General features: G+C 30.7%; 2 protein-coding genes and 1 long non-coding RNA gene across 13 annotated transcripts in view; all 3 read right to left on the minus strand.

The window, feature by feature from the left end:
- Positions 1–523: 523 nt before the first annotated feature.
- LOC108744070 lies at positions 524–9,060 on the minus strand. Of its 7 annotated transcripts, none has more exons than XR_003230979.1 (11): positions 8,987–9,060; positions 8,744–8,935; positions 6,650–6,812; positions 3,683–3,802; positions 3,208–3,525; positions 2,588–2,827; positions 1,843–2,124; positions 1,722–1,762; positions 1,388–1,564; positions 919–1,280; positions 524–535 (listed from the first exon to the last, which is right to left on the minus strand). It is a non-coding gene; the product is annotated as an uncharacterized LOC108744070 (long non-coding RNA). The 7 variants fall into 7 exon arrangements; XR_003230983.1 differs by adding an exon at positions 5,930–6,024 and having other exon boundaries at positions 8,744–9,049; XR_003230984.1 differs by adding an exon at positions 5,930–6,090 and having other exon boundaries at positions 8,744–9,049.
- A 1,464-nt stretch (positions 9,061–10,524) lies between these two features.
- LOC108744088 (protein CLEC16A homolog) lies at positions 10,525–18,944 on the minus strand. Of its 2 annotated transcripts, none has more exons than XM_018479681.2 (11): positions 18,420–18,944; positions 18,052–18,365; positions 17,834–17,973; positions 17,632–17,780; positions 16,664–16,893; positions 15,225–15,937; positions 14,303–14,657; positions 14,102–14,228; positions 13,145–13,283; positions 11,668–11,981; positions 10,525–11,274 (listed from the first exon to the last, which is right to left on the minus strand). In XM_018479681.2, the coding sequence occupies exons 2-11, from the start codon at positions 18,252–18,254 to the stop codon at positions 10,669–10,671; spliced, it is 2,976 nt and encodes a 991-aa protein (XP_018335183.1). In that variant the 5' UTR covers positions 18,255–18,365; positions 18,420–18,944; the 3' UTR covers positions 10,525–10,668. The 2 variants fall into 2 exon arrangements, with proteins under 2 accessions (XP_018335183.1, XP_018335181.1); XM_018479679.1 differs by having other exon boundaries at positions 13,133–13,283.
- A 93-nt stretch (positions 18,945–19,037) lies between these two features.
- The window catches only part of LOC108744086 (myosin heavy chain, non-muscle), a 71,169-nt gene continuing 63,352 nt past the window's right edge, over positions 19,038–26,854 (minus strand). For 3 of the 4 annotated variants that reach the window (XM_018479676.2, XM_018479675.2, XM_018479678.1), the window contains 7 exons: positions 26,654–26,810; positions 26,342–26,531; positions 26,005–26,274; positions 25,240–25,744; positions 24,209–24,508; positions 23,002–23,617; positions 19,038–20,868 (listed from right to left, as the gene is read on the minus strand). In XM_018479676.2, the coding sequence (XP_018335178.1) occupies positions 20,739–20,868; positions 23,002–23,617; positions 24,209–24,508; positions 25,240–25,744; positions 26,005–26,274; positions 26,342–26,531; positions 26,654–26,810 (2,168 nt within the window). In that variant the 3' untranslated portion in view covers positions 19,038–20,738. Of the gene's footprint in view, positions 20,869–21,995; positions 22,063–23,001; positions 23,618–24,208; positions 24,509–25,239; positions 25,745–26,004; positions 26,275–26,341; positions 26,532–26,653; positions 26,811–26,854 lie in introns of those variants that run through there. The other variant, XM_018479677.1, reaches the window with a different exon arrangement.

Genomic DNA, 26,854 nt, shown 5'->3' on the forward strand with positions numbered 1-26,854 from the left:
AAAATGAACAAAAATAAGCATGCAAAATAAAAACTAAATCAAATTAACTATAAAAAAAAAAAAAAAACATGCAAAATAAAAAATTAATTTGAATAAAACGAACTTAATGAATTCTACTAGATAGAGCATGCAAGATAAAGAACTATTTCAACTACTGGGTCATCTTTGTCTTCTCCAACGTCGATCTGAAACAGATACGGTGGCAAACAGATTAATAAAGAGCAATTAAAATTAATTATATCAAGTATCCTCACCTTAATTAATTATAGAAAGTAACATTCCAAAGTTTACAGGAGTGAAAAGTAAACCAACTTCAGGAGGAATACTGTAGCAGAGAATTTTATATTTCAGTGGAATTCAAATAAGTATCCAGTTGCACTCGCTCATGGGTTGAAAATTAACTGCATGATGTTAGAAGGCGAAGACAAAGCAGCAAATCAAGAATATAATCCAGGAAAGACCACACCCATGTAGACATGGGCTGTTTCAGTATAACCAAAACTGAACATTAATTCTCTCTCATTTATTGTATAACCTGCAGAAATGGACAAAAAAACATTATAATTACACTTGTAATTAAGAGACACAAATAAAAACGCACCAAAAAGCAAGTAAAACAGCTGAATTATAAAATAAACAAACAATAATTTTACACCATTTTACATCACAACCATAGATTAACGTCAAATAATACGACATAGACAACAGAAAAAGGTTAAAAAGAAAATCCATAGATAGATAAACTCCATAGATACATCAATGATAAATACCAATTTACTCTGTGAAAAATAAAAGCTGTCAAATGATATTGATGCACAATAACCTCAATTTATACTGTTGACAATAGATAATTGTTAACAGAAATTTCATAACATATTAATAAAGAGTAATTAATATTGATTAGTCATGTATTCTCACCTTAATTAATTGTAGAAAGTGGCGTTCTAAAGTCTATCAGTGTGATGAGCAAACCAACCAAATCTAGGAGGGATACCACTGCAGATAATTTGTTCCAGTTGCATCCAAATTAATTAATTTCCAATTGCCTCCCTTTGTTACTGCAAAAATTAACTGCATAATGTTGCAAGGTGAAGACGTCAAAAGCATCAGTTGTTTTAGTAGCACCAAAATTAGCTGCAATTCCTTTTCATTTGTGGGACAACAATCTATATAGAAACAGGCAAGAAAAAGTAATTATTTACCATTTTTAAATCGAATAAATCAGTAACATGCACACTAATGGAAAGATCTGTTCCATATTGACTCTCCTTCTGCCATTTCTGAAACATTGTTTAAATGTTGTCTATTGAAGCAAGTTACAAATGTCTAAGAAATTGAAGTTATCTAAAGATATCATTTACTATTTTTAATTGATACTGTTACATACCAGTTCCTTGTCACAAATCCTTTTTCAGCATACTGTCTTCGTTCCCAATAAAAAAAGGCACTTTCATGCTTTCTTTAGAACCATGGGCACAGCTACTTTGCAGGACAAATGAGGACTAATACAACCAATGCTCCATAATTTCATAATTTAATGGTATCCGGAGTTCTTCTAATGTTCCTGTAAAATGAAATCTTATGAAAAAGTGTTCAGATATAATTAATTAAGTATTAAGTAAATAATGTGCACGATACATTGTTAAAGTAATGCTGAATCTTTTTCTTTGTTAATATCAAATAAATACACTACATATAGAAAGTATAGTATGCATGCTCACCTTAATTAACTACAAGAGCCTCCAAGATGAAAGGTTAACAACTAAAGCACCATAGGAGACGACAGTGGTGGTAACAGATTAATAAAGAGCAATTGAAATTAAACATATCAAGCATTCTCACCTTAATTAACTGTAAATTGTAACATTCCAATGTTGGCAGGTGTGAAAAGCAAATCAAATCCAAGAGGAATATCATAGCAGCAAATTTGCCATTTCTGTAGAGTTCTAATAAATCTCCTGTTCCTCTCACTGCTCCGTTGAGAATTAACTGCATAATGCTGGAAGGTGAAGACGAAAACAGCAAATTAACAATGAAGTCCAGGAAAACGCCACCCACGTGTATACATCGGTTATTTCAGAATGACCAAACAGATCTTTAACTCTCTTTCACTTGTTGGAAAATCTACAAAAATGGGCAAAAAATCGTGTATTAATTAAGGATTCATTGCACTCCCATGTAAGTAAGACAAGAAATACAGTAAAAACCGGCAACAACAAACAACTAAGATATCTAAATTATAAAATGATAGATACACCAATACATTAATTTATGCGGTCGACAATAGATATTTGTTAAAAAAATGAAGTACCAAAGTGCACGCGATAGCGTTACTTAACGCTGCGAACAATAGAGAATCGTTAGAACAAATACCAATAGATGCACGATAACATTAATTAATGGTGTGAGCAATAGATAAATATTAACTGGTACCATAGATGCACGAAAGCGCCAGCTTGTACTGTAAGTAGATAAAGGTTAAAAGAGATGCCATAGATGTAGAAGAACGTTAACTTATTCTGTGGAAGATACTATAAATACAGGATAACGTTAAATGCTGTAAACTAATTATTTCATGCACTCTCACCTTAATTAACTGCAGAATCAAATTCAGGACGAATACCAAAGCAGAAAATTTATCGTTTTAGTAGAGTTCAAATAAATCTCAAGTTGCTCTCACTCCTCCATTGAGAACTGCATAATGTTGGAAGGTGAAGACAAAAACAGCAAATCAACAATAAAGTCCAGGAAAACGCTACCCATGTAGACATCAGTTGTTTCAGCATGACCAAACTGATGTTTAATTCTTTTTCACTTGATAGAAAATCTGCAGAAATGGGCAAAAAACGTATTAATTAAGAATTAATTACATTCCTATATAAATAAGATAAGACACACAATAAACACATGCACCAAGAAACAACTAAAACAACCGAATTATAAAATGGTGATCTATATAAAGACAAATAAATGTGAAGTAATCATGGATGCACCATAACGCCATCTTATGCAGTAGACAATATTTGTTAAAAAAAAGTACCAAAGATGCATGATAATATCACTCAATTGTAGATGCTTGAAAAGTCAACTGATTCTGTGGGCAATACTGTAAATACATGATAACTTCAATTTATGTTGTAAAAAACAGATACGGTGGTAACAGATTAATAAAGAGCAATTGAAATTAAATATATCAAGCATTCTCACCTTAATTAACTGTAAATTGTGACGTTCCAAAGTTTGCAGGTGTGGAAAGCAAATCAAATCCAAGAGGAATACCATAGCAGCAAATTTGTCGTTTCAATACATCATCTCTAGTTGCTCTCTCATCTGTTGAGAATTAACTGCATAATGTTGCAAGGTGGAGACGAAAACAGCAAATCAAGAACAAACTCCAGGAAAAAGGCACTTTCATGAATTCTTTAGGACCATGAGTATAGCTACTGTCTGGGGCAAATGAGGACTAATACAACCAATGTTCCATAATTCCATAAATTAACGGTATCCAGAGTTCTTCTAATGTTCCTGTAAAATGAAATCTTATGAAAAAGTATTCAGATATAATTAATTTAATTTTAAGTAAACAGCATGCAGGATACATTGTTAAAGTAATGTCAAGTCCTTTTCTCTGTTAATATAAAATAAATACACTACATATATATAACATAGCATGTATGCTCACCTTAATTAACTACAAGAATCTCCAAGATAAAAAGTTAACAGCTAAAACACCAAAGGGGATAACTTATCTTTTTAGTGAGCAAAGGGTGCCAGTTCCAATCTCTCTCAATTGTTAACCAATCTGTAGAAACAGACAAAAACAATTATTAACTAATTTTAATTAATAATAAAATATAAATCAAAGGTGTCTGCTAAAATAACAGATACACAATGTACTATTCATTAATAAACAAATAGACACCTGTTCCGCCGAAAATTTAAATATTTAATCATTTTCACCTTTCTTCCTTTCTCTCAAGTAAAAGTCAAAATATATGCGGGAAATGGATACAAAAGAATTCAACGCTCGTATTAAATAAATAAAACATGAAATAAAACAAAAACACGTAATGAAAAACCACCGTCAAAAACAAATAAAATGGCAAAATTTTAAAATGACGACCTGGCGTCTATTTCAAGACACAACCGTTAACAATTTTGTCAATTTAATTTATGCTGTGGGCAATTGCGAAAAATAATAATACAGTATGAATCAATCAATCTAACCTTTCAAACGTAGAAAAATTAAAACTAATTCTGCGTAAAAATTAGCTCGGTAAGTTGAATTTAACAGACGGGAAAAAACATACTACCCCTACGAAACCTTAATATAATAATGCACCGAGCAAGGCTTTGCCTGATCACAACTCCAAAAATAACTGAATATAAGAGCGAGAAAGACAGTGGAAACTTAAGAAAGAGAACGCGTTAGTGAAGAAGATAATGGTTCTAACAATAAGTTGAATTACGGATGTTCTGGAATATAAGAAAATAATAAGAATTCCTACACAGTAATGAAATAAACTTTCCTTATTTTATTTGATTTGGAGATTTAAAACTACACATTATGATAAAAGTATTGAATTTCTGCGAATTGCATACTTTGACAACGCAAATACACGGTTAAATTAAAAGAACACGACCAACAAAACAAAAATAGTCTAAACTATTATAATAACTTCAGGATAATGTTGACTTGTGGGTTTATCGCATTTCTGTAGTATAATAAAATTCGACCAAACGGGCATGAAATTAAATTTTTTAAACATTAAACGAATCAAATGGAAACTAGGTAATTGCAGTATAATTTTAGAAGTACCTTATTGTTATTTTTAAAAAAATTGCACGCAATTAAAGTTTTTCTAGTAATTAGATATAGTAATATTAACAAACAGTTTCTGTGGTTTAATTCTCCCATGTCCGAATTAATAATAACCTTGATGTATGTTAATTATTCAGAATTTGAAGTTTTTATAAAATTATTAGGTAAATCCTATAATTTGCAGTTACTTTGTACTAAAAGATGACATAATATGTACTTTGTATATGTATACATAATGCAGTCAATTAATTTTATTTAGGTGTTTAAAGAAAATCAAAAGATGATATAGAAGATGTAGACTACAGACGTATAGACTATTCTTTATATCACAAAAAAGAAACATGTAAGATTCATCTTATACAGGAACATAATAAGTTTTAGTTGTAATACCGTTGTGAAAAAATGAAAAAATTGACAAGCATCTTTCCTTGGTATAAGGGTGGAAAATGTTCATTTTCAATTGAGATAATTCAAACTCACAACTGCTTTTCCATTCTTGTGCCAACGAAGGTGCATGCCTTTTTTTACAACGGTTTTATAACTAAAACTTCATTTCTTTTCCTTGGTATGCAATTTAACAACACGAATATTTTCAAAAATACAATGCTTTTTGAAAACGTAGAAATAAATTTTAAACTTCAGATGTCTAGGAAGTAATTTACAAATTTCTCAATCTTTGGACAGAAGATTAAAAATTCATTGTATTGTTCTTATCGTTGTTACTATATGCTACGAAAAAAAGGGGTACATTACGTTTCTTCTTAATCAATCGCTATTTTTGATTAAGAAGCATCTATCTCCTTGATTATTATTACTTCATTATAGTTTTATATTCTCATCACAATTTTCCCAAATAAAGCTAACAGTTTTTTCCGCAACTTTAACTATTAAGTAGCAACTTTGTCTATGAGAAATTGTAAATTGTAATGTACAGGACACAAGGTAAAAATACCCACATTAGAGAAATATACAAAACAAAGTGCAAAAAAAATCATTTACATTAACAGTGTTAAGTAACGTAAAATCATAATTATGTACTTTCATAAACTGCTTATGTGCCAAATAAAAGTAGATTATATTATTAAAATTCAAAATTTAGTTGCTTACAAGTTTCGACTCGCACTGTAACATTGATACCATGATAGTTTGAATTTGAAATATTTCTGGCAACTGCTCGTCCTTGATATAGGCAACCCACTTCACTGCAGAGTATTGTGAGCGTCAGGTTACAGTAGCAGTTCTGAATTTCTTTACTTATTAAAGACTCGCTTACAAAACCAAGAGTTTAAAATACATATTAATAATCAAGAAATAAAAATGTTTTTAAATTAGGGGTTGGCAGTGCAAATCGACGTTCTTTATTAATTTTTGTGGCAAAATCAGCAAAACGTAGCAGAGCTATAAGCGCCAACTAGACCGTTTTAGAAAAAATTTGGATAAACTGAAGTTCGCAATTACCTACAACCCCAACTAAATAATGGGCAATCTAACGGTATTATACAAAGAAATGCTTGTCATCCTATGCATTATGTTCTAATACATCATTTGTTAAACAAATTGACGCCAGACGAACACAATTTAATTATGTAGTACAATATACCATTCATTAATAAGCGAAATAAAGATCTGCTATGATATTTAATATTTATCACCTTTCTTCTGGCTCAAATTAAAGTCAAAATATACATATAGATAGTTTCTTTTGCTTTTGACATTTCTGAAACGTTGTTTAAAATCTGTCTATTGAAAGTAAATAAAGGAAGATTACAAATGTTTAAGAAATTGAGGTTTCTAGGACTTTGTTTACTATTTTTAATTATTACTTACCAATTCAAGTCATAAATCCTTTCTTTAACAGTAACACATTGTCTCCGTTTCCAATGCACAAAAGGCAGCTTCACGCTTTCCTTAGAAGTACAGGATCTGCTACTTTGAAATGTGAAAAAAAAACAATGTTTCGTAACACATGGTATCCCAAGTTTTCATGCTCCTGTAAAATGAAATATTATGAGGGAGTATTCAGACATATCTAATTAATTTAGCCGTCCTACTAAAAAGCATGTATAATACAGTATTTTAATTTTTTAGTTTCACATTTTTTTTTAATAATTAAGGTATTAAATGAACCATTTAAACGTGCTTTTATTTACTGTTATCAAATGTCAATTATCTTAAAAAAATATTCTAAAAAAGAAACGCATATTTCAGAAATAGAATTTACTAAACCGAATACTAATGAATTCTATTTCTAAAACAGTTAAAAGTGCTTTTATTTATTGTTAACAAATTTTTAAATAACGCCTCATAAATCAACGACCAACACTCTCACAACACTCAATTTTATTACTGAGTAGTGACATAGCAAATAATGTAATAACAGAACGTTAAAAAGTAAATACATGAGTTCTTTTCTGGTGATCTGGGTACCTATATAATAGTTGAAAGGTTGTTATATGTCATTTTTAATCGATTTATTCATTCATTCAATACAAGCTTTCACCAACGCACAGGTTATAAAATATTTACACCGTTACTCTGGATATGAATTATATATAATACTTTTGCATTAAAAAGTAATATTGAATCCAACACAAACACCTATTACAATTGAGCAGAAGGACACAGTTATAATCTAAATAATTATTATTGTCCTTTCCCTTTTTCCCTTTCTATACATTGTGAGCAATCCATATTTTAAAATTTTATTAATTAAAGATTCTATACCCTTATCCCATTTTAAGCTATAGTCACATATTACTCCAAGATATTTGCATTCTTGTACCCTATTTAATATTTTCCCATTTATATACATATTTAACGAAGCAAGTACATTATTAAAATAATTTTCAAAAATTATATAAACCGTTTTACTTATATATAACGAAAGTCTGTTAGAGCCAAGCCATCCAGATATTTTATTCAAAAAACAATTCATATTATCTTCAACTATTGGCCAACTTTTGTCTATGGATATTATAGCAGTATCATCAACAAAAGATTAATTGAGTTACTTATCTGCACTTGATAAATTAAGCCAAATGTACGAAGAAAAATTTGTGCATATCGTAATCAGCTATATATTTAATCAGATTTCGAGCAGAATAAATATCGCGTTTGTTCAAAAATTAAAAAAATACTACTACTATTTTTTTTCCCTAATCTTCTGTTTTTCATACTTTCTACCATGATTTATAAGTATTCATGTCGAAAACGGAAGAAAAGGCTACTTCAAGAAATTGTAATTTCAGGGATAATTTAATAAAAACTTAACACCTATTTTTACATTTTCTACGAACGAATTAAGTTCTTGGTTAGTTATTTATCGAAACTTTCAGAGGTGGTTCATAATTTCAATCTTATTTGATCTCATCATTATTTTTTTTGTTTATTCCTTAATTAATGTTGTTATTTCCAAATAGCCGATAAACATAAAAACATATAGTTTGTATTTTCTAAAATGATTCTGAAAATAATTAAAAAAATTTGGAAATAATTTATAAAAAAAGAATGCATTACAATATTCAAATTTTTTTAAGGAAGAAACAAACCAGGTAAAATTATCAGTTACCTCTTTATTTAGGTTTTGTTATTGCAAAGAGTTAATGTAATTTGCACCTAGAATGTTTTTCTTAAATTGTAAAAATAAAATTCTAAAAAAAGATTTTGTGATAGGTAATAGGAAATATTTAGTGTCTTCCAGACTCTATTGTATATCTGAGATGATTAAACAAATGCATGCACATATATAGTTACAGATATACACCTATAGATAATAAAAATTGAGTGCAACTGTCCTATGAAATTTGCATACTTTACTTGCTGGAGCACAATCGTATACCATCATCAGTTCTTTTAAGTCGTGTCTCATAACTTTATTACATTTTTATACTCTAATTATTGTTATTCAATGTTGTTACTTACCATTCTAATTTTATTAACCCTTTGTGCACTCAAGACATTGCCATGTCGTTAAAAATTCTCGCTTTACTATGTTCTGTATTTCTAATGGAAAACTGCACGTTTACGTTTTCTTCTGCCAGTCACATTCTAGAGTAGAAGATCGTAAAGACCAATACTTCACGACATACGATCTCCACAATTTGTGTTATGATCCTGTAAATAATTTGTTACATTCAACAATATTCATTACTTAAATATAAATACATTATTTATAGTACGATAATAACTAGCAAAACAAAAGAACGCTAATTGAGTAAGTCCATCAAATCTGACATGCATCACTTGGTTCATAGACAAACTTAGTTCAAGACCACAGATAAGTTCAAGACATAGGTCATAGACAAACATGGATCCAGGATCATAGATTATTTCAAAATTAGGATTGAAAATGATTAAACTATACTTCCGTACATATGCATACATGTACCATAATGGATAACTGGAAAATGACTACAAATATTATCATTAAAATTTATGGATTTGCGATTTCATCATAGATTTGACTGCTCTCATAGAAACTATAACTATGTAATTAGTAGTATTCTTTGAACTGATCTATTGTAAAAACGTATTTACATAAAAATTGGAATTCACCTAGGTGAATTGTAATCTTAAGAGGATATAGGGGACGTGTTGAGGTCGTCATAAAGCATAAAAAGGAACTGGAGATAATTTTTTCACTAACACCTTTGCAAAAGGAGAACCAACAGACATCGAAAAGAATCTAAAGATACACTTTCTTTTCTATCTCTTTCTACACTTGACAAACTACTGCTGTTGTATTCAGTGGTGCTTCCACTATTTTAAGCTGTAAACCAGAGAAGAGAGACTAGTATAGAAGTCCAATTCAAATGGAGGACTAAAACGTGAGTAAGAAATTCTAAATAGAACCAGGAGATGGCGTAGCTACGAAAATGAGCGCTTCAACGCTGTATTGAGTCGGAGCAAAGAGTGAACGCAGTAATGGCAGGGGTAAATAGTAGAAGTGGTGGGATCATAGAACGCATAAGTCTTTTTACTTTGCTGTTGTAAGCCAAGTTTGCAAAGGAAAAAAAAAAACGGTTGATTTTCCGAAGCGACAACTACCGGTCGGATGAAAGAAGCTTCGAGATTTACCGACATGTTATCCGAAACGAAGTCCGGATTATTAACCCAGCATTGGACTTCTATACTAGTCTCTCTTCTCTGCTGTAAACAGCAGAGATCAAGTCTGCGTGTTTCACCTTTTGCGCAGTACGTTGCACTCCCTAGTCCTCAGAATGTGGATCGACACCTACTGTCGTGACTTCCATCTAATAAAACTAAGATAAGACTATAATCTAAAATAATAACCATTGAGACAATAGTTATTACGAGTTCTATGTTTGTAAACTGCGGTAATGTGAGTTGAAAAATAATAACGGACCTTTTCTATCGTTGTTTAATATATATGATCATTATTTGAAAACATTAATATTTTCAAAATATTGCTAAATTGAATATTTTAAAATAAATAACACTTAAGAATATGTCTGTCTTCTGAAGTTTCAATTCATAAATTTTTACTTGCAAAATTAATTACTTACTAACTTTTCTGCACAAACGAAAATCTTAATAATTACCGGTGTATCATTACCGCTATACGTATTTTATGCAAAACTGAACTTGAAAGTTTAACATATCTTTGCATCTAATTTTTACACTTGAAAGTTGATCATTCATCAATCAAAAATTAAATTAATAAAACAAGTACTTGCAAAAAATTACGTAGCACTTTCTTAAATTACATGTTTATTAAAAAAAAACTGTCGTTTCTGTAGCTAAATAATGTACAACAATCCCGTGTTAAAATTACTTACGTTATTAGATTTGTTGGTCGTCAGACTATGCACTTCACTCACTAAAGATTATATCGTTTCGATAAATCCTTTATTTTTGCTACTACTACTTGTAGAAGTCCTAGCAGCATCATTCTGAGCAATAAATGACGTTTCCTCAGACGAATGAGTTTGTAATGAAGATAATGTCGAAGAAGCAACGTCTCCTCCTTCAGTCTTTGGAGTTTGTGGCCTAGAAACAATAGTAATTTTTGACGCGACCTCTACCTCGGCATTTCTGCTTTTTTTGATCAACTCGAGAGGAATTTCTTCTGAACGAGGTCGTGGCATTCGTGGACTACCTTCTCTGGACCGATTTCTATTTGCAGAAGGTTCTCTCGAACGACTCTGCGCTTCTTTTTTTGTTTTTTCATCTTTCTTTATTGCTCCAGTGTGACGACTGGGACTTCTGGGCCTGATAGTGTCATCAGCTCTATGTGCAATGCCAGGACCATTGTCACGTCTAGTAACGAATCCTGGCAACCGGCCAGCATGAAAAAGTAGGCGGGAGCCACTTCCTCGACACTGATGATGTCCTGCGCCGACATATGCAGGACTTGGAGGGCCTGTTTGTCCAGGAATATCCAGAAGTCGAGCTATGTGTTGCATTTTCTTTTGACGGGCTTTAATCCTCCCCTGAAAATATATTTTATTTTAACAAAATGTAAGTACATTGTACGTATTTTTGATATACCACATTTTGAATAAAAATAGGTATATGTATTGAGTTAATTTATAAACAGTTGCAAACTTAAAAAACACCACGACACTGAGAATGCTTTTCACTGAAAAACAATCAAATGAAACAGCTTGGCAACAATATTTAGTACTTAACGAAAAATCAACTAATAGTAAACGTACACGTTAAATTAACGAAACGATACACTTGTTGCCTTAATAAACTCTTTTTTTAACAAACAATGTAGACAAGGGTCGATAAGACCCAACTTTCACCCTAAAATAAAGAAGTTTTATTTATTTTGGGGTGGAAATGGGAACTTACTGATCCTTGTCCTTTAAAAAACTTACTTTTGTTAAACGTTGTTTCGCTGCCATGCATCTTATATTATCATCAAAGACAAACTTAGCAGATAAAAGGGGCACCCTGTTGGCAGATGAATTCGATAGCGGCCGGTATATAGTGATATGCAAACATCTAGAATCATCTTTGTCTCCTGTAACTTCAATGTCTTGTAGGAAACCCACCAATTTAGCTACACCCCATCCTAACTTCTTCGGATCTGGTTCCACGAGGATTAGTTGCATAATATCAATAACAAGGAATCTTCTAATCTTCTGACCATCCTTTCCTACTACGGTACATGCTATAAGGTCCGAGTTATCTGTAAAAGTCGCGCCAAGAAGGCGCATTAAAAAAGAAAAGATCTTGTGGAATACATTTACCACAGAATCTTAACAACCGCTAGAACTGGACCACAATAAGACCGCCTTCTTCCCATTAGATGACGATGTGGTAGGTACCAATCAACAAAAATAAAACACTAAAAAATTTGAACTAGAAGCAACACTGCGTTATTAAAATAAAATTTTCTTAATCTCGGAACACAAAAAGTTAATAGTAAAGATATTTTAAATTAAGTAATATGATAGTGTGTTAAAATTAAAAACGATTTATTGTCTTCTGTACTTAAGTAACTAAAATTAAGAAACCGCATTTAAGTTACAACATAAACGAATTATTTTTTTAAAGAAAAATTAATTTTTTGAATGCTACAACTTTTTATGGAGTTGCGAGCCATTTTTTGAGATTATTCCTGTATTTTTTATGTATAACAGTCGAAACGAACATTTGGTACAGTACAGACACGAATTTTATATGTCCGTCAAGCAAAAACCTTTGGATTATCCAGATGTAGCGTATAAATAGGTTTCTAAAACTTCACAAATATTTTCAAATTCAAAAATACAGTATTAGCAATCCATTTATACAAATTTCTGATTATCCAAATTGCCAATGATGGTTAAATTATTATTGAACGTTGCGCTTTTCGGATGTTGTTAACAGTTTCATTCTTTTGAAAAGAAATGCCTAACTTGTTTTTTATTCTATACAAGATATCCAAATAAGCAGCAACAGCAATTAGTGAAGTTACTCGAGTCCCTGTAGTTTGGAAAAATGGACTATCTTATCAATAGTATTTTCAATTCCCGTTACGACTATTGTAAGATTGCAACCCCAGTAAACTGTTTCACAAATATTGCATTACAAACACACCCACATGCATTACTCGACATAATGTACTGACTTTAACAAAAGAAAAACTTTTATTCTCAACGAATACATAGCTGCATAAAAATGGCCCAATTCATTACCGTTAGGAAAAAATAAATAAATGGCATTCAAAATGTAATAACAATAATTATAATCATAATAACAGTAAAGCCTAAAGAAAATAAGAAGCGCCAAATAAAATATTGATTTGTAAAAAAAAATAGTTCTAGCGATTGTCAAATTCTAGTGGTAGTGACACACAACGAGCTATACTCAGGTCCAGTGCGGTGTCGATCTGAACGCAGCTCTGAGGATTAGTAAGGGGCAGGTCCGTTTCCATTTCTCCATTCAGAGTAAGGACAGTATCGCGAACAAGGAAAAACACCCGTATAGCTCGCCTCGCTCTTTCAACCTGAATGACGGATTTCTTTCATTAAAAAAAAATGAAAAAACTACCTTTTAACCAAATTTAATAGATGTATTTATTAATGGTTCGTACAAAATACCATAAATTGGCTCAGACGTAAATTGCTGAAGTACATATACTAAGAAATAAACTTTTATAATGCTGTATAGCAAGTGTTACATTGTTGTGTTTAATTACAGCAGGTTGAGTTATTGGGTTGTACTGCAGTGTTCTTTGCTTAACTGCATACTTGCCACGCATAGCATTTGACATCTTCAGTATATTCTTATTGAGTTATGACATGCTCGATTTAGTCCTGCTTCCGGCATTGTCAACTATGACAAACTTTTTTTTATATACGGCAACGCAGCCCAAAAAACTCAAACAATTGTCTTTAACACCGACCGTAAAAGCTTATGAGAACTTATTGCCTCTTCCAATTTTTTAAAATGCCTTTATTTATAAATTGTATGACAGGTAAGTAATTTCTAGGAATAATTTAGGCAGTTATTTTTCAAAAATCTCTTTTGATTCAAAAATGATGCATTTTTGTTTATGGAACAATTAATTTGTTTCCATAATTCTTCAAATATAATGTAAATTACTTTTTAATAATGTCCAATACTTTAATTGTATGATGTACATTTCGAAATTACAAAAATATCACCAGCATATTTTAAAATTTTCCAAATAATTTATACGAACGATAAGCCCAATTTTCTTAGAATACTTTCGAATATAATGTAATATACGCATCAAATATTGATTAAAATAATTTGAAAGCCAGCTTAAATTAATTTTCTATGCGTAACAGAAATGCTTACCTCACCACATGGAAGACGTTTAATAAAATCGATCCCAGTCATCGGTGTCCCCGTTGGGGGTAACAAAATCGCACTATCCATACACAACCACTCCACATTCAGAGGGCCTTTAGACATGTCGCAATACCTTTATTGAATCCAACAACAAAAATTCAATGTCACCATTAAATTTACAAAAACCAGTAATTAATTAATACTTACTCGTGTTCAAACATGTCTAGGAAAATTTCCTCGCTTTTATAAAAATTACGGAGTAGGGCGGTGCTTTGGGACCGTGCAGCTTCCAATGAAACCTTATGCGCCTCGTTCATCACATTTTTACCGTCGCACATTACTAATTGAATTATCAACTTTAAAGCTAATTCCAGAGTGACTAGCCTTATTCTGCAGGACGGTTGACATGCTAAAACTACTATATGGAGGAGTTTTTCCACTAAATATGTGTTATACGAATATTTTATATCTTTAGCTGTTTGTGATGGAGAAGAAGTACAACGTTTCGAAATGAGAACCTTTTTTGGACGTAGGACTAGTTCCAGAAGATCAGAGGTTACTCCTGCAATGTTTGAAGAAATATTACAGAAGTATGTACAAATATGAGACTAACCGTAAAGTAAATGATAGCAACTATGTAACCAGTTGTAACTTTGAATTTTATTAAAAAATAATGTTCACAAAATCTCAATAAATAAATATGCTAAATAAATGTTTAAGTGTAAAAACATTATCTGAACTTCTGTTTTTAATTGGCTTAATTTCCGAATTTCATAATCACTAATTTGTTTGAAGGGAAACAGAATAATTCGTTACAAATAGCAATATATAATATGGTCGTTATTTCAATGAGACAACATAGTTTTTTTTGTTTATAAAAGACCCGTAAAGCACAAAAAGCCAATAAAAAATTAAGTTAAAAAGAAGTTTCATTATTAAAAATCGCAAAAGATGAGTGAGCACTAAGAATTACATCTTAAATGATCCTTTTTAAAAACAAGATTATTTAAGCTTTTACTCTGTTAAAAGTCAATGAATAGGTTTCAATTATTGATTAGTATAAAATTTATTGTTATTTAACGGTAAATAAAATTTCGATAGGACTGCCTTAAGAAAACATTGAACGTACCTTTGTTGTTTGCAATTGCATACAGTAGACACAAAGCAAACAGAACAGCATAGTCGTTATCAGTGCAGTCCAAAGCATTATACACAATTTCCAAAAACGGTTTATCGGTAACGTTGGTTTCTATTGGAGTTGTAGCTAACTTTTCCTTTTCTTCGTCCGTTATATTCTTTTGCTCCTCTTCTACTAAATTTTCTTTAGATCCCGCACTGCTAGCGTTCGATGCTATTTCTATTTGACTATTTGTATTTCCCTCGTCAATTGCCTTTTTATAATTCTCGTAGTTTTCCAGTAACTTATCAATCCCTTCTTGATACGTACGTTTGTCCGTTTTCAAAATTATCCATGCCAGAGTACGGACAACGGGTTGATATGAGATAATTAGAAACACTTGCGAGAGCAAAAAGAACGCGACTATGCAAGATACTTTTCCACTATTTGTTTCGAGTAGAGTGGTAGTACCCGCAAAAGTGGAGGGCGGAGTTTCGCCTAAACCTAGATTGTGATTGAGAACTTTTGCCAGATTTTCAGGGGTTCCATGGTGTCGGAGAGAGGTTAACGAATAAATATAAAGAGGTATCAAAAGCTTGTTGAGCAGATGATCGGCGAGCACTTGGTTCAGATCCGTTATGTTTAGTAACAGTATATCATTCAAATAATGAAGGTGGTCCAAGTGTTCGGCCACAAGATCAGCAAGTCTGTTTTGTGACTGATGGCTACAAATATTAAGAAATGAGATAGAATGGCTACCAAAGAGTACTTCTGCGAAATTTAGAATAACACTTAATCTTAATTTTCAACCCTCCTTAACTTAACAATTCCTTAACTTCAGCACATTGACTTCTCCCAACTCTTATTTAATTTTTTTTATTTAAACATTTAAAACTAACTCAATAAAATGAGTATCTGGTAAAAACAGTATTGAAAAAAAGATAAAAAAACATCTCTTATTCCACTTTATTTCAGTATCAAAAGTTTATTAAAATATCTCAAAATATTTCCTTTGACATAATTTTTCATTAAATATCACAAAAATATAATTATCTTTCCTAATGATCACATATACGAATATCTTTTTAAAGCAAAGAAAGTTCATTAACGAGATTTGTTTTTCCTGTTTAGAAACTAGAAAAATTAACTTGTGCAGTGGCTTAGTTGTAAGAGTGTAAACAGTATAATTTTAACAAAATAAGCTCATTATTTGATTTATTAAGTAAGTAAAGTTTTTCAAATTATTATCTCTTGTGTGATTAAGAAACAAAATATTTAGACATGGAAATACTAAACATACAAATTTGACCTAATGTTATAACAGAATATGGGGTTAATCCTCTTTTTCCTCTTTAAACAAATAAATAAAAATAAAATAAAATTCTCATTGTCATTACATTGTTGTAGAGGAATTGAGAATTGCTAGAATTAATAAATAAAATAAGACTTACTCTGCATCATTTCTAACACAGTTGTCTAGTTCCTGGACATGCTTTCCAATAAACCATACAATATTTGAGAAGTAAGGAGCTGCTGTACGGTCTCGGATAAAGGTTAGCATGCTAGAGTCTTCCACCTTATACACATTCAAAGTTAAAGTTCGAACAGCTATTCTCACCATCGATTCTGGATGATTAAAAAACTTAATTGCTTCAGTATACAATGGAAAGTCATTGGTGTGCTAAAATATACACTTTAATTTTTACCAAATAATAATGTATGCCCATGTAAATGCCATTGCCATGTAAGTATGTATGATATTGGCACCACATTAAACTGATAAAATACATTTAATAGAAGCCTTTAATATTCAACAGTTTTCAAGTAAATAAAAATCTGAAACATTAAGTGACCAATGTTTATGAGCATCTCTATCAAAATAGTTTTATGCATAAACTGCTCACAAACATACCCAATGCACCACACACTGGTATGTGCATGTGTGTAACATAATTCAAAAATATATGCTTTTTGGGATATTTTTTTAAGTGATATACTGTTTTATTAATAAATATGTAATTTATAATTTATATGATCCAAATAAACACAAAATAAAAAATAAATGTTCTCTCAGCAAAGGGAGACAATCAATCTTTTACAAAGACCATCAACCCGGTATATTAAACACTATTCAACTATTTTACTTGAAACATTCAGCAAAAATGTGGACTTCAATTTAACCTTGCGGAAAATTCACTATACTTACTTAGCCTTTTATTTATATTTCTCAAATTAAATTACTCAATGAATCAGAAATGTTACATTCTGAATAGTTTTTAAAAATTGCTTGGCTAATAATAACCACTTCAAGTATGAAAGAATTTAGCAAAATGTTATAATCAATAAACTACTGACATAATGTTCATACAAGAATATTACAGAATAAATAAATTTTGATTACTACAATTTCTTATCTTACCTCATTATAGAAAAAGTGTATAGTGTGAGCATTCAGTTTTAGACTTAACGTTTTCAAGAAAGAAATGTAGTATGCCATTACTTCTTCATCAGAAAAATCAAACTTATGCACAATTATCGAGTTTACATGATTATTGGATAACAAATAATCTACAAATTAAAATTTAGACTTTTTTAAGTTTTACCTAATAAAATTTACTCACATAATGAAGTTTCATTTCGTATATTTTCAAACAGAATGTTTAAGGTTTGTAAAAGCTGTACACAAACAAAGTTAGAACCACCACTTCTTTGTCTCATGATACGCAGAAAAAATGATAACATATTTTTTTCCAAAAAGAAACTGAAAATGAAATCGTTAAATAGTTCCTGTATATGAAAAACCTTCAATTATCACATAGAAAAAAAAAATTAAACTTACTCAAAAACTGAAGAATCATTTTGATCACCCCAAATTAATATTTCTGCTATTGACCTTAAAGTTTCAACTAATAAGCCTCTATTGTGTTCAGAAACTGTATGATTTCTAGACAACACATTATAAAGATATTTCAAGTGTTCAATGGAATGTGGATTTTTTGGGCGACCCCAACCACCCCCAAACCAGCTTCTACTTCTAAACATTGTAATATCACAATTTGTACTTTGATTCCTTACTATTCTTAAGTTTAGCTGTGGTCATCATTTTTGTTATTTAATGGGATATGATGCCGATATTGCACAAACATTATTTCACTAAAATTTAACACAAATAATTGTATTATAACATTTAAATAATGTCACTAATACCTGCTTTATATGATAATCCGTTTTAATTTTTATACGATATTGGACATATATATGTCCACTAAAGATACTTATTATATTCTTGAACGCGTAGATTAGAATTTAACTATAATAAACAACATTATTATATTATTAAAATACATTTCACTAATGTGTTACTACTATACAATACAGTTATAATAAAGCAAACTCCATACTCGTCAAAATTCCTCATTTTTCATAGATACCCACTGTAATCTATGAATCATAGATACGAATCGGAGAGTTTTTAAAATCGACGTAACCACTGACTTAGCTAAGGTTGCCAAGTGATTAATACTATCCTAATTGTGTTAAAAATTTCATAGTTTATCTGCTCTGTTCAAACAAATCAAATTTATATGGAATTACGTCAGTTAGATATAAAGGCAAAAAATTCATTTACAAATTCGAATCTTAGACTTTAGATGCTCTAATTGTAAAATGATGGCGTTTATTTATCTTTAAATAATTTTGAAGATTTAGACACAGATATTTACGCGATATTATTTACTGAAAACTAAACCACCATGATTAATACGCTATGCATATACACTGTCCTGCACTTATCAGGAATCTTTTCTTGAATAAAAACTTCAGAAGTAGAGTTTGTTAAATTTATTTAACATATAAAGATCACCTAAAGCCCAATTCCGAAAAAAAAAAAAATAAGTATGTACAAGGAATATTTTATACAAAATGTTTCATATCAAAAAATCATGCTTTAAATAGAGTCTTTTTTTACAAAATACAGTAATGTATAATGATATATTCTACAATATTAAAAAGTATCAAAAGTTGCTACAGTTATTAATTCATTAATAATTATTAGGCTAATTATTAAGTGTTAACATGTTGTTATCACTATAATGCATATGTTAAAAGCATGTAATTACGATACAGTATTTTAGTTTGCCGGTTTTTTCTTCATGGAACTTCATTCGGATCCCTTCATGAGTTGATCGGAATTAAACATTTTTAAATTCAAGAAAAATCACTAGCAAACAATATACTCTACAAAAATGCACAAATAACAAAATGCGTATGTTTTGTTACTTTTCTATACATTAGCTTATAATTATATAAGGCCGTTTATTAAAAGAAGAACATATAAAAAATAACGTTTCAAGTTTTCTAAAGGACTTATTGCCATCAATCAATTCCGAAATTAAACGGCATTACCAACAGAAGGCATGTAAAGTGGCTCGAAACGACGGGTTTGCAGACACCTTACCAATTGAAGCAACAGCGAAAAGTCTCAAGTTAATAACAATAATTACTGATAGTAAAAAATTGGTTAAATTAATTTTACTTTATCAATTAAGTAAATAAAAAACACAATTGAAATTGATCAACAAAGTTAACATAAAATACAATAAGATGAAATAAATAATAAAATCCTGATTCAATTGAACTCCGTAACAGTACACCTAACTACTAAATTTTACAAATTAAGGCACATTAATTAGAAGAACATTTTCTTGTTAACTTACCTCAATAAAAAATTTAAACTTCTACTTTTCAGTATAACTTCCAAGTTTATCATTTGAAAATTAGCCAGAATGACAGACTACTTACAGAGAAGTTTCCTGTGTAAGTAGCCTTTTTCTGCCAATATTTGAGTAAATTCATATTTTTAAGCTTTTTTCTTTATTTTGAAAAGAAACAAAGAATTAACTTCAGCTAAATCATCGAGTGAAGTGTCTCCATAAAAGCAAGTTATTAGCCGTATATATATGATATTGACCGTTAACTGTAGTATTTCATTTGCTAGTAGATAGTGGTATTCTGATAAAAACTTGCTAAAAATCAGGAATTTGCTAAAACTTTGGTATAGAATAAATACAATGAATTTACGCAAATATTATTCTTTTCAGTCTTCTTTTTGCCAAATTGAGCCAATTAAATATTAATTTCCTACCTCCCAATTTATCTTAATATCTCATTAATGTACAACAGCACCTAAACAACTTTTCTAAAGGGTGAAGTAAAAAATCGAAATACAGGTTGCAAACTCGTCGTAGTACGCTAGTAGCAAAGCGATATAAACTTAATAGGACAGATTAATTGATGCTGGCATTGGTAAGTACCAAATATGTTTTTTTTTTTTATTTACAACGAAAGCGACTCACTTTTATTCGATTTCGTGGCCCGAATTATCCACTTATAATTAAAAAAAAAAAAAAACAAAAAAGAATAAGTAAACAAAAATTAATTTTAAACCGTATGGTTATAAGGGCCGGAAATTTAATACTGTTTCATTCGAATCGAATAAAGAGGAGCCTCTCTGCGTTTAGTATTAAATTATATTGGGGTATCGTCTCCGTCCATGGTTTCGTCCTGGGTTGTGGAGTCGTCCCCGGAACCGTTATTTGGTGGAAGGGAACCTCTTTTTGATGGAGCAAGTCGTGACATACCCATGCTGGTGTTTCTTCTGTAAAAATACAATACTTGAATTTTCTCATATCTACAAATCGAAAATAAAGCAGACTTCTAAATTGTTAAAAATAGTAAAAAAAAGTTATAATCCCCAATTGATTATGACGTTTAATTAATCAAAACCATGAATATTTTATAAAATTAATTGCGAATCAAACTAATGTAAAATCTGCAACAAAATGATACTATTTTGTGAGTATTTCATAATTCATTATTTAATGATTTCCGTTTTCAATATATTTCAGTCAATATGTTTTAGTTACTTTTAACGTAAAATTTAAAGCACCTACATTACAAAACCATACCTATAATAGTAATAAATAATTTTTCAAAAACAACATGAAAACAACAAATATGTTTCGACGCTATTTCTTGAGCAGTTTTAAATTTTCAAAACCATTTTTTTATTAAACATATTGCTAGTATTTTCTCCAAAGCTGTATTGAAAAATTAAAAAACTTCGGAGCAGATACGGAAAATATTAAAAATGTTAACTTTTTAAATGAATTTACAGCGAATTGGACTTTTACCCATTCCTATATGGACCTCGAATCCTGTGAAAATATTGTTTAACTAAAGTTATAGAAGTTATTAAAAACAAACAACGTCAGAATATAAAACAATAAACGCATGCTGTTAATTTGCAAAGATAGCACTTAATAGCATTGGTCCAATAAAAAACAAAAAAATAAAAAAACTACAATCATCATACTTCTCGATAACAATTTGGTTACTACAATAAATCAAGTTATATACACAAATAAATAAAATTTTATGTATTCATTTTTGATAATAAAACATGCAATCAAAAAATTCAACTGAAAAAATTTAATAATACATAAAGTCATCATACTTCTTTAAATGGATCATATAATAAAAAATGCATGCATTTAAGGTTTCTAATATTTAAATTAAACATAGATAATAGATAGCAGTTAAAGAAGAGAATTAATTTAGACAAATAACTTACATGCACCAAGTACTTTTTCGTAATAGAGTAGTGGTAGTAGTAATCATGTATATTTTATTGTTTATATCTATCACATCACTCCACATTAAAACAGGGTGTTAACAACAAATGAAACTAACAAAAACCAAGCCAATTAACCACCACCCACCTACCAATATAGACTTAAGAACTTAGAATAAACCGATGAGTCACTTTTCACCATATCATGATTTAAACTGACTGAAAAAGTACAAAGGAAAACAGTTCATTGTTGTTTTATAAAATATTAACTTTAAAACTACAGCAAAAACAATAAAAACTGTAAGATCCAACTTCGACTTAAATATTTAAACGAGTGTCAAATACGTTTTACATTAAAAATTCTAGGCTTGATTTCTCAAATTAAGCAAAAATATTATTATTATTAATAAAATTCCTCATTTTTCATAGATACCCACTGTAATCTATGAATCATAGATACGAATCGGAGAGTTTTTAAAATCGACGTAACCACTGACTTAGCTAAGGTTGCCAAGTGATTAATACTATCCTAATTGTGTTAAAAATTTCATAGTTTATCTGCTCTGTTCAAACAAATCAAATTTATATGGAATTACGTCAGTTAGATATAAANTAGGAGTTTCTTTATTTAATGTACTGAAAAGCAAACGAAGTTTTATATCACTTCATTATAAAATTGAATTATAGTTGTCACGAGAACTGTCAATAAATTATAATTTTGAAGGTTTTTTTTTCTATATAGTAAATCAGTACAACATCCTACTAATCAACATTTGTAGTGTTCAAAAAAATTAAAATTCTGCTTAAACAATAGTTGGTTCAGGAACTTCAAAGTTAATGGCCTACCCCTGATAAGAAGCAAGAGACATGATATAATTTTTGCTATAAAAAACTTCCAATTATTTTTACTTACAACGTTAGATCTTACAAGAAATCCAATACTCTAAATAGTTAATGTAAATACTAGAACTTCCTTAAGACGATTCTGATTTTGTAACAAACATATTTGTTTACTTACACATAGCAAAAATAGGAATCTACACAAAAAGTAGGCAACAAAAATAACTTCCCAAAACCGACAAATATATTTAATGTGAGAAATAATATTAAAACCTTGGTAACAGTATTTTGAAAAATAAATTGTAAAATTTTTCTTACCTGAGCTTATTTTTAAGATTACTTATTTCTCTATTCATGGATTCGTGAGACTCGAGCATGTCCTCACATTCTCTCTGAGCCTTCCTCTTCTGCGCCTTCTCTCTACTAATCTCTTCCTCTGCTTCGTCTAACTGTCTCTTCAATGCCTTTACCCTAGCATTCACTTTTTCCACTTGTTCCTTATACTGATCAGCATGCCTTCTCTCGTCATCCAATTGGAGGACCATTTCTTTAAGCTTTTTGTCCAATTTTCTATTCTGTTTCTGTTGAGCATAGCGTTCTTTAGCCTCAGCTTCAAGTTGTTCTTCTAAATTGTTAATCTTGCCCTCTAATGATGCGATGGTGGCTTTTGTTTTGGTTCTTTGCGATGTTTCAAGTTCAGCCAGTTTTGCTTTCAATTCTTTATTCTGACGTTCAAGAAGGAGACGACTGGATTCAAGTTTTTGAGAAGAGGAACGTTCGTTGCCGAGTTCAGACTGGAGTTGTTCTACAAGAAGTTGAGCTTTACGTGCTTTATCATTGAGAATTTCTGTATTGCCCTGTTCGTCTTCAAGTTCTTCTTCAAGTGCTGAGATTCGGGCTTCCAATCGGCGCTTTTCGTCAATTAGAAGACTCGCTAAAAGAAAAAAAAAACAGTCATTTAATTAAACAAACATACAAAACACAATATTTAATTGTTTGTATAGAAGTTAAATGGTGTTTTCGAGATCACCGCGCAGTGTGTCTACCGAACATTATCGAAAGTAACCGAATAGTTCCGAAATCTCACGAATCCATTTTGCATCAATAACTGTCATATATGTATAACTATTACGATGTATATGATAATAAGTATATTCCGTTCCTTCTTCTTTAAAAAAGTCGAAACAAAAGAACAGTAAATGATAGCACACATACGTACATTCCCTTCTTAGCGTGGGAATAATGTATCAGAAATTTAAACTCTTCGGTAAAATTCGGAAATATTCGGTACACACCGCGCGGTAACTTTTCTATCTCGAAAACACCAATAGTTTGATTTGAATTTTTTCCTATTTCAAAAATGGTACTCACACCGTAGGAATGTTCTTACAGGTATTTTTAAATTTTATGCAACTTCATTATTCATTTCCAAAATTATTTAAAAAAATCATTTTAATCACTCGCGGTTTACATTTTAATACAATGCAAATAAATATAAAACAAAAAAATATTAAGAAGTACGTACCTTTGCTTGCATTTCCATTTAGTTCTTCTTGTAGTTCGTCTCTTTCTGCTTCAGCGGCTCTTCTCGTTCTTTCAGAATTGGCAAGATCTTCGGTGACTTGTAGGAGTTCCGCTTCCAATGTCTTCACCTTTCTTTCAGCATCTTTGCTACTGGCAGCTAATTCATCTCTGGCAGTTCTTGCTTCTTCTGCATCTCTGGCAGCTTCCTTATACTGTTGTTGGGATTTCTTCAATTGTTTTAGTGCATCCTCCTTCACTTTACACTGCAATTCGACTTGAGCCTCCATTTCTTTCAAGTCACCTAATAAAAATAAAAGCTTTATTTATACTGCTGATTTCAATTAAAAATAGCACCGATATGTTTTCCAAAACGAAAATTAAAGTATGACGAGATTTTTGTATTTTACAGGGACCATACAGTAATAAGAGAATAGTTCGTTTATTCGTGAATTCAATTTCGTTTGTGTTGTTGAACCTTTATCTACTTTGATATCTTTATCTAACTTGAAAACCTCCCAATTAGAAACGATGGTGTTGGTTCTACACGCAAATGTAAACCTTTTAACCCTTAATTGTTTAGATTTTTTTGCTTAATACATATATTTAACATCTGGTGCAAAAATATATTGTTAGTTAATAACAACGTTTCTGCCTCTCAAATTCTAAAACAAGTCATCTGTAAGCATCTTCTATTCGTTGATATCATAGAAATTCGATTTTAAAGCACACGAATATTGAGTTATAATTTCAAGATCAATCTAACTATCTGAGAAAATGACTTAGGTGATATATAATTATTCAGATATCACGTTTCCAAAAACGTTACTTACCGATGTATAAATCAGCATATGAAGGTAGCAAAAGGAAAAAACATTATCATTATCACTCTTTTGAAATGAATATTATCCTTTTTCACGATATTTAACATTATCTACTTCCGCAGCTAGCAACAATATACTGGAAGCTTTGGTAATTCGCGAAATAAAAATTTACCGGATTAGGAACAACCACAAACGACTACATATTTTTTACCTTCTAATTTTTTCCTTGCTGCTACTGCTGCTGTTCTCTGTTTCCTTTCTTCATCTAATTCTGCCTCCAGGTCTCTTAATTGTTTCATAAGGAGCCTTCTCTTTTCTTCAGCTTGTTCTTCCTTAGCCTGCAAGTCTCTTTCAAACTGCGCTCGTAATGCTTGCATATTAACTTCAAGACGTAATTTGGCATCCTCTGTAAGTTGAAGTTCGTCTTCCAATTCTTCCGTTTGGGCTTTCAATTCGGCCAATTGATTTTCGAGGGCGCGCTTGGCTTTCTCAAGTTCATGCACATTCTTATCCGCTGTTCCTTGATTGTTTACTAACTCATCGAGCTCGGCTTGAAGTTGTCTTCGGGCTCGTTCTAATTCCTCGATTTTTTCGTTGGACTCGTCGAGTTCGCGACTTAGAGAAAGAACTTTTGTTTCTTTTTCACGGGCTTCGCGTTCAGCAGCATCTCGCTCTTGAGCCATTTGTTCACTGACAGACTTTTCTTCGGCCAAAATCTATTTAAAAAAATCGTTTTTAAAACCAGGAACTTGTCTAAAATTGACAAATTATATTTTGCATATTGTAAACTAAATTTTCCGCCATCATATGTAAATACATATGTATGTATATATACTTTTATATATGCTTACTTTTTAATTATTTCACATGCTAATATAGTCTTCTTGAAATTTTAGGCAGAGCTTAAACTACTTATGAATTATTTGTATATTATTAGTATTAGATCAGGGGCTTAATATACATTAAAATAACCTACCTTGTCGAAGTTCTTTTGCTTCTTTTCGAGTTCAGCTACTTTCTGTCTTTGCGTTTCAAGATCGATATTGGCATCTTCCAATTCTGCTGCTATTTTCTTTTTACTTTTTTCTAATTTGTCATTAGCAGCCAACAATTCTTCCACTTGTCGTTGCAATGCTTCCAAATCTTTAAGTAATTTCTTCTTGAGTTCTTCAAGTACAACAACTTGCTCAGCTTCTTCTTCAGCTTTCTTTTTCGCTTCCTGTATTTGCACAGTCAATGTAACCACCTGGCAACAAGAAAGAAATAATAAAATATAAGTACAAAAAAAATTGCTAAACTTTGATTTTACTTACTTGCTTTTCTAAATTTCGTTTTGCTTCTTCTTCCTCTTCAAGTTGATCGTGAAGTTGTTCTTTTTCTGCTTCAATTTGCCTCAGTTTTGAACTAAGAGCCAATTTTTGTCGTGTTTCTTCTTCCAGAGCTGCTTGAGCTTCTGAAAGTTGAGATTCGATGGTTCCTTGATTCTTAAGAGCTGCAGAAGCTCTAAAAGATAGAAAATTATTTAATGCACTAAAGATCTGATTTTCTTCGAAGCTTCATTTCAATATAATAATGTGGACAAGAAATAATTTATCATAAACTCGACAAAACAAGTAAAAGCTTACTTCAGTTCAGCTTCTTCAAGCTGCTGTGCCATTGATTCTGCTTCCTGTTGTAGCTTTATAACCTTGTCTTGTAATTCAACTTTAGACCTATCTACTTCAGCAAGTTTTGCCTGTATTTCAGCTAGTTGACTTTCGGCTTGCTTTCGGCGTCTGTCACCTTTAAATATACAAAACTTAGGTAAAAATATATATTCCTAGGTA

Source organism: Agrilus planipennis, unplaced genomic scaffold (assembly GCF_000699045.2).
Source record: "Agrilus planipennis isolate EAB-ADULT unplaced genomic scaffold, Apla_2.0 scaffold18, whole genome shotgun sequence".
NCBI lineage: Eukaryota > Metazoa > Arthropoda > Insecta > Coleoptera > Buprestidae > Agrilus > Agrilus planipennis.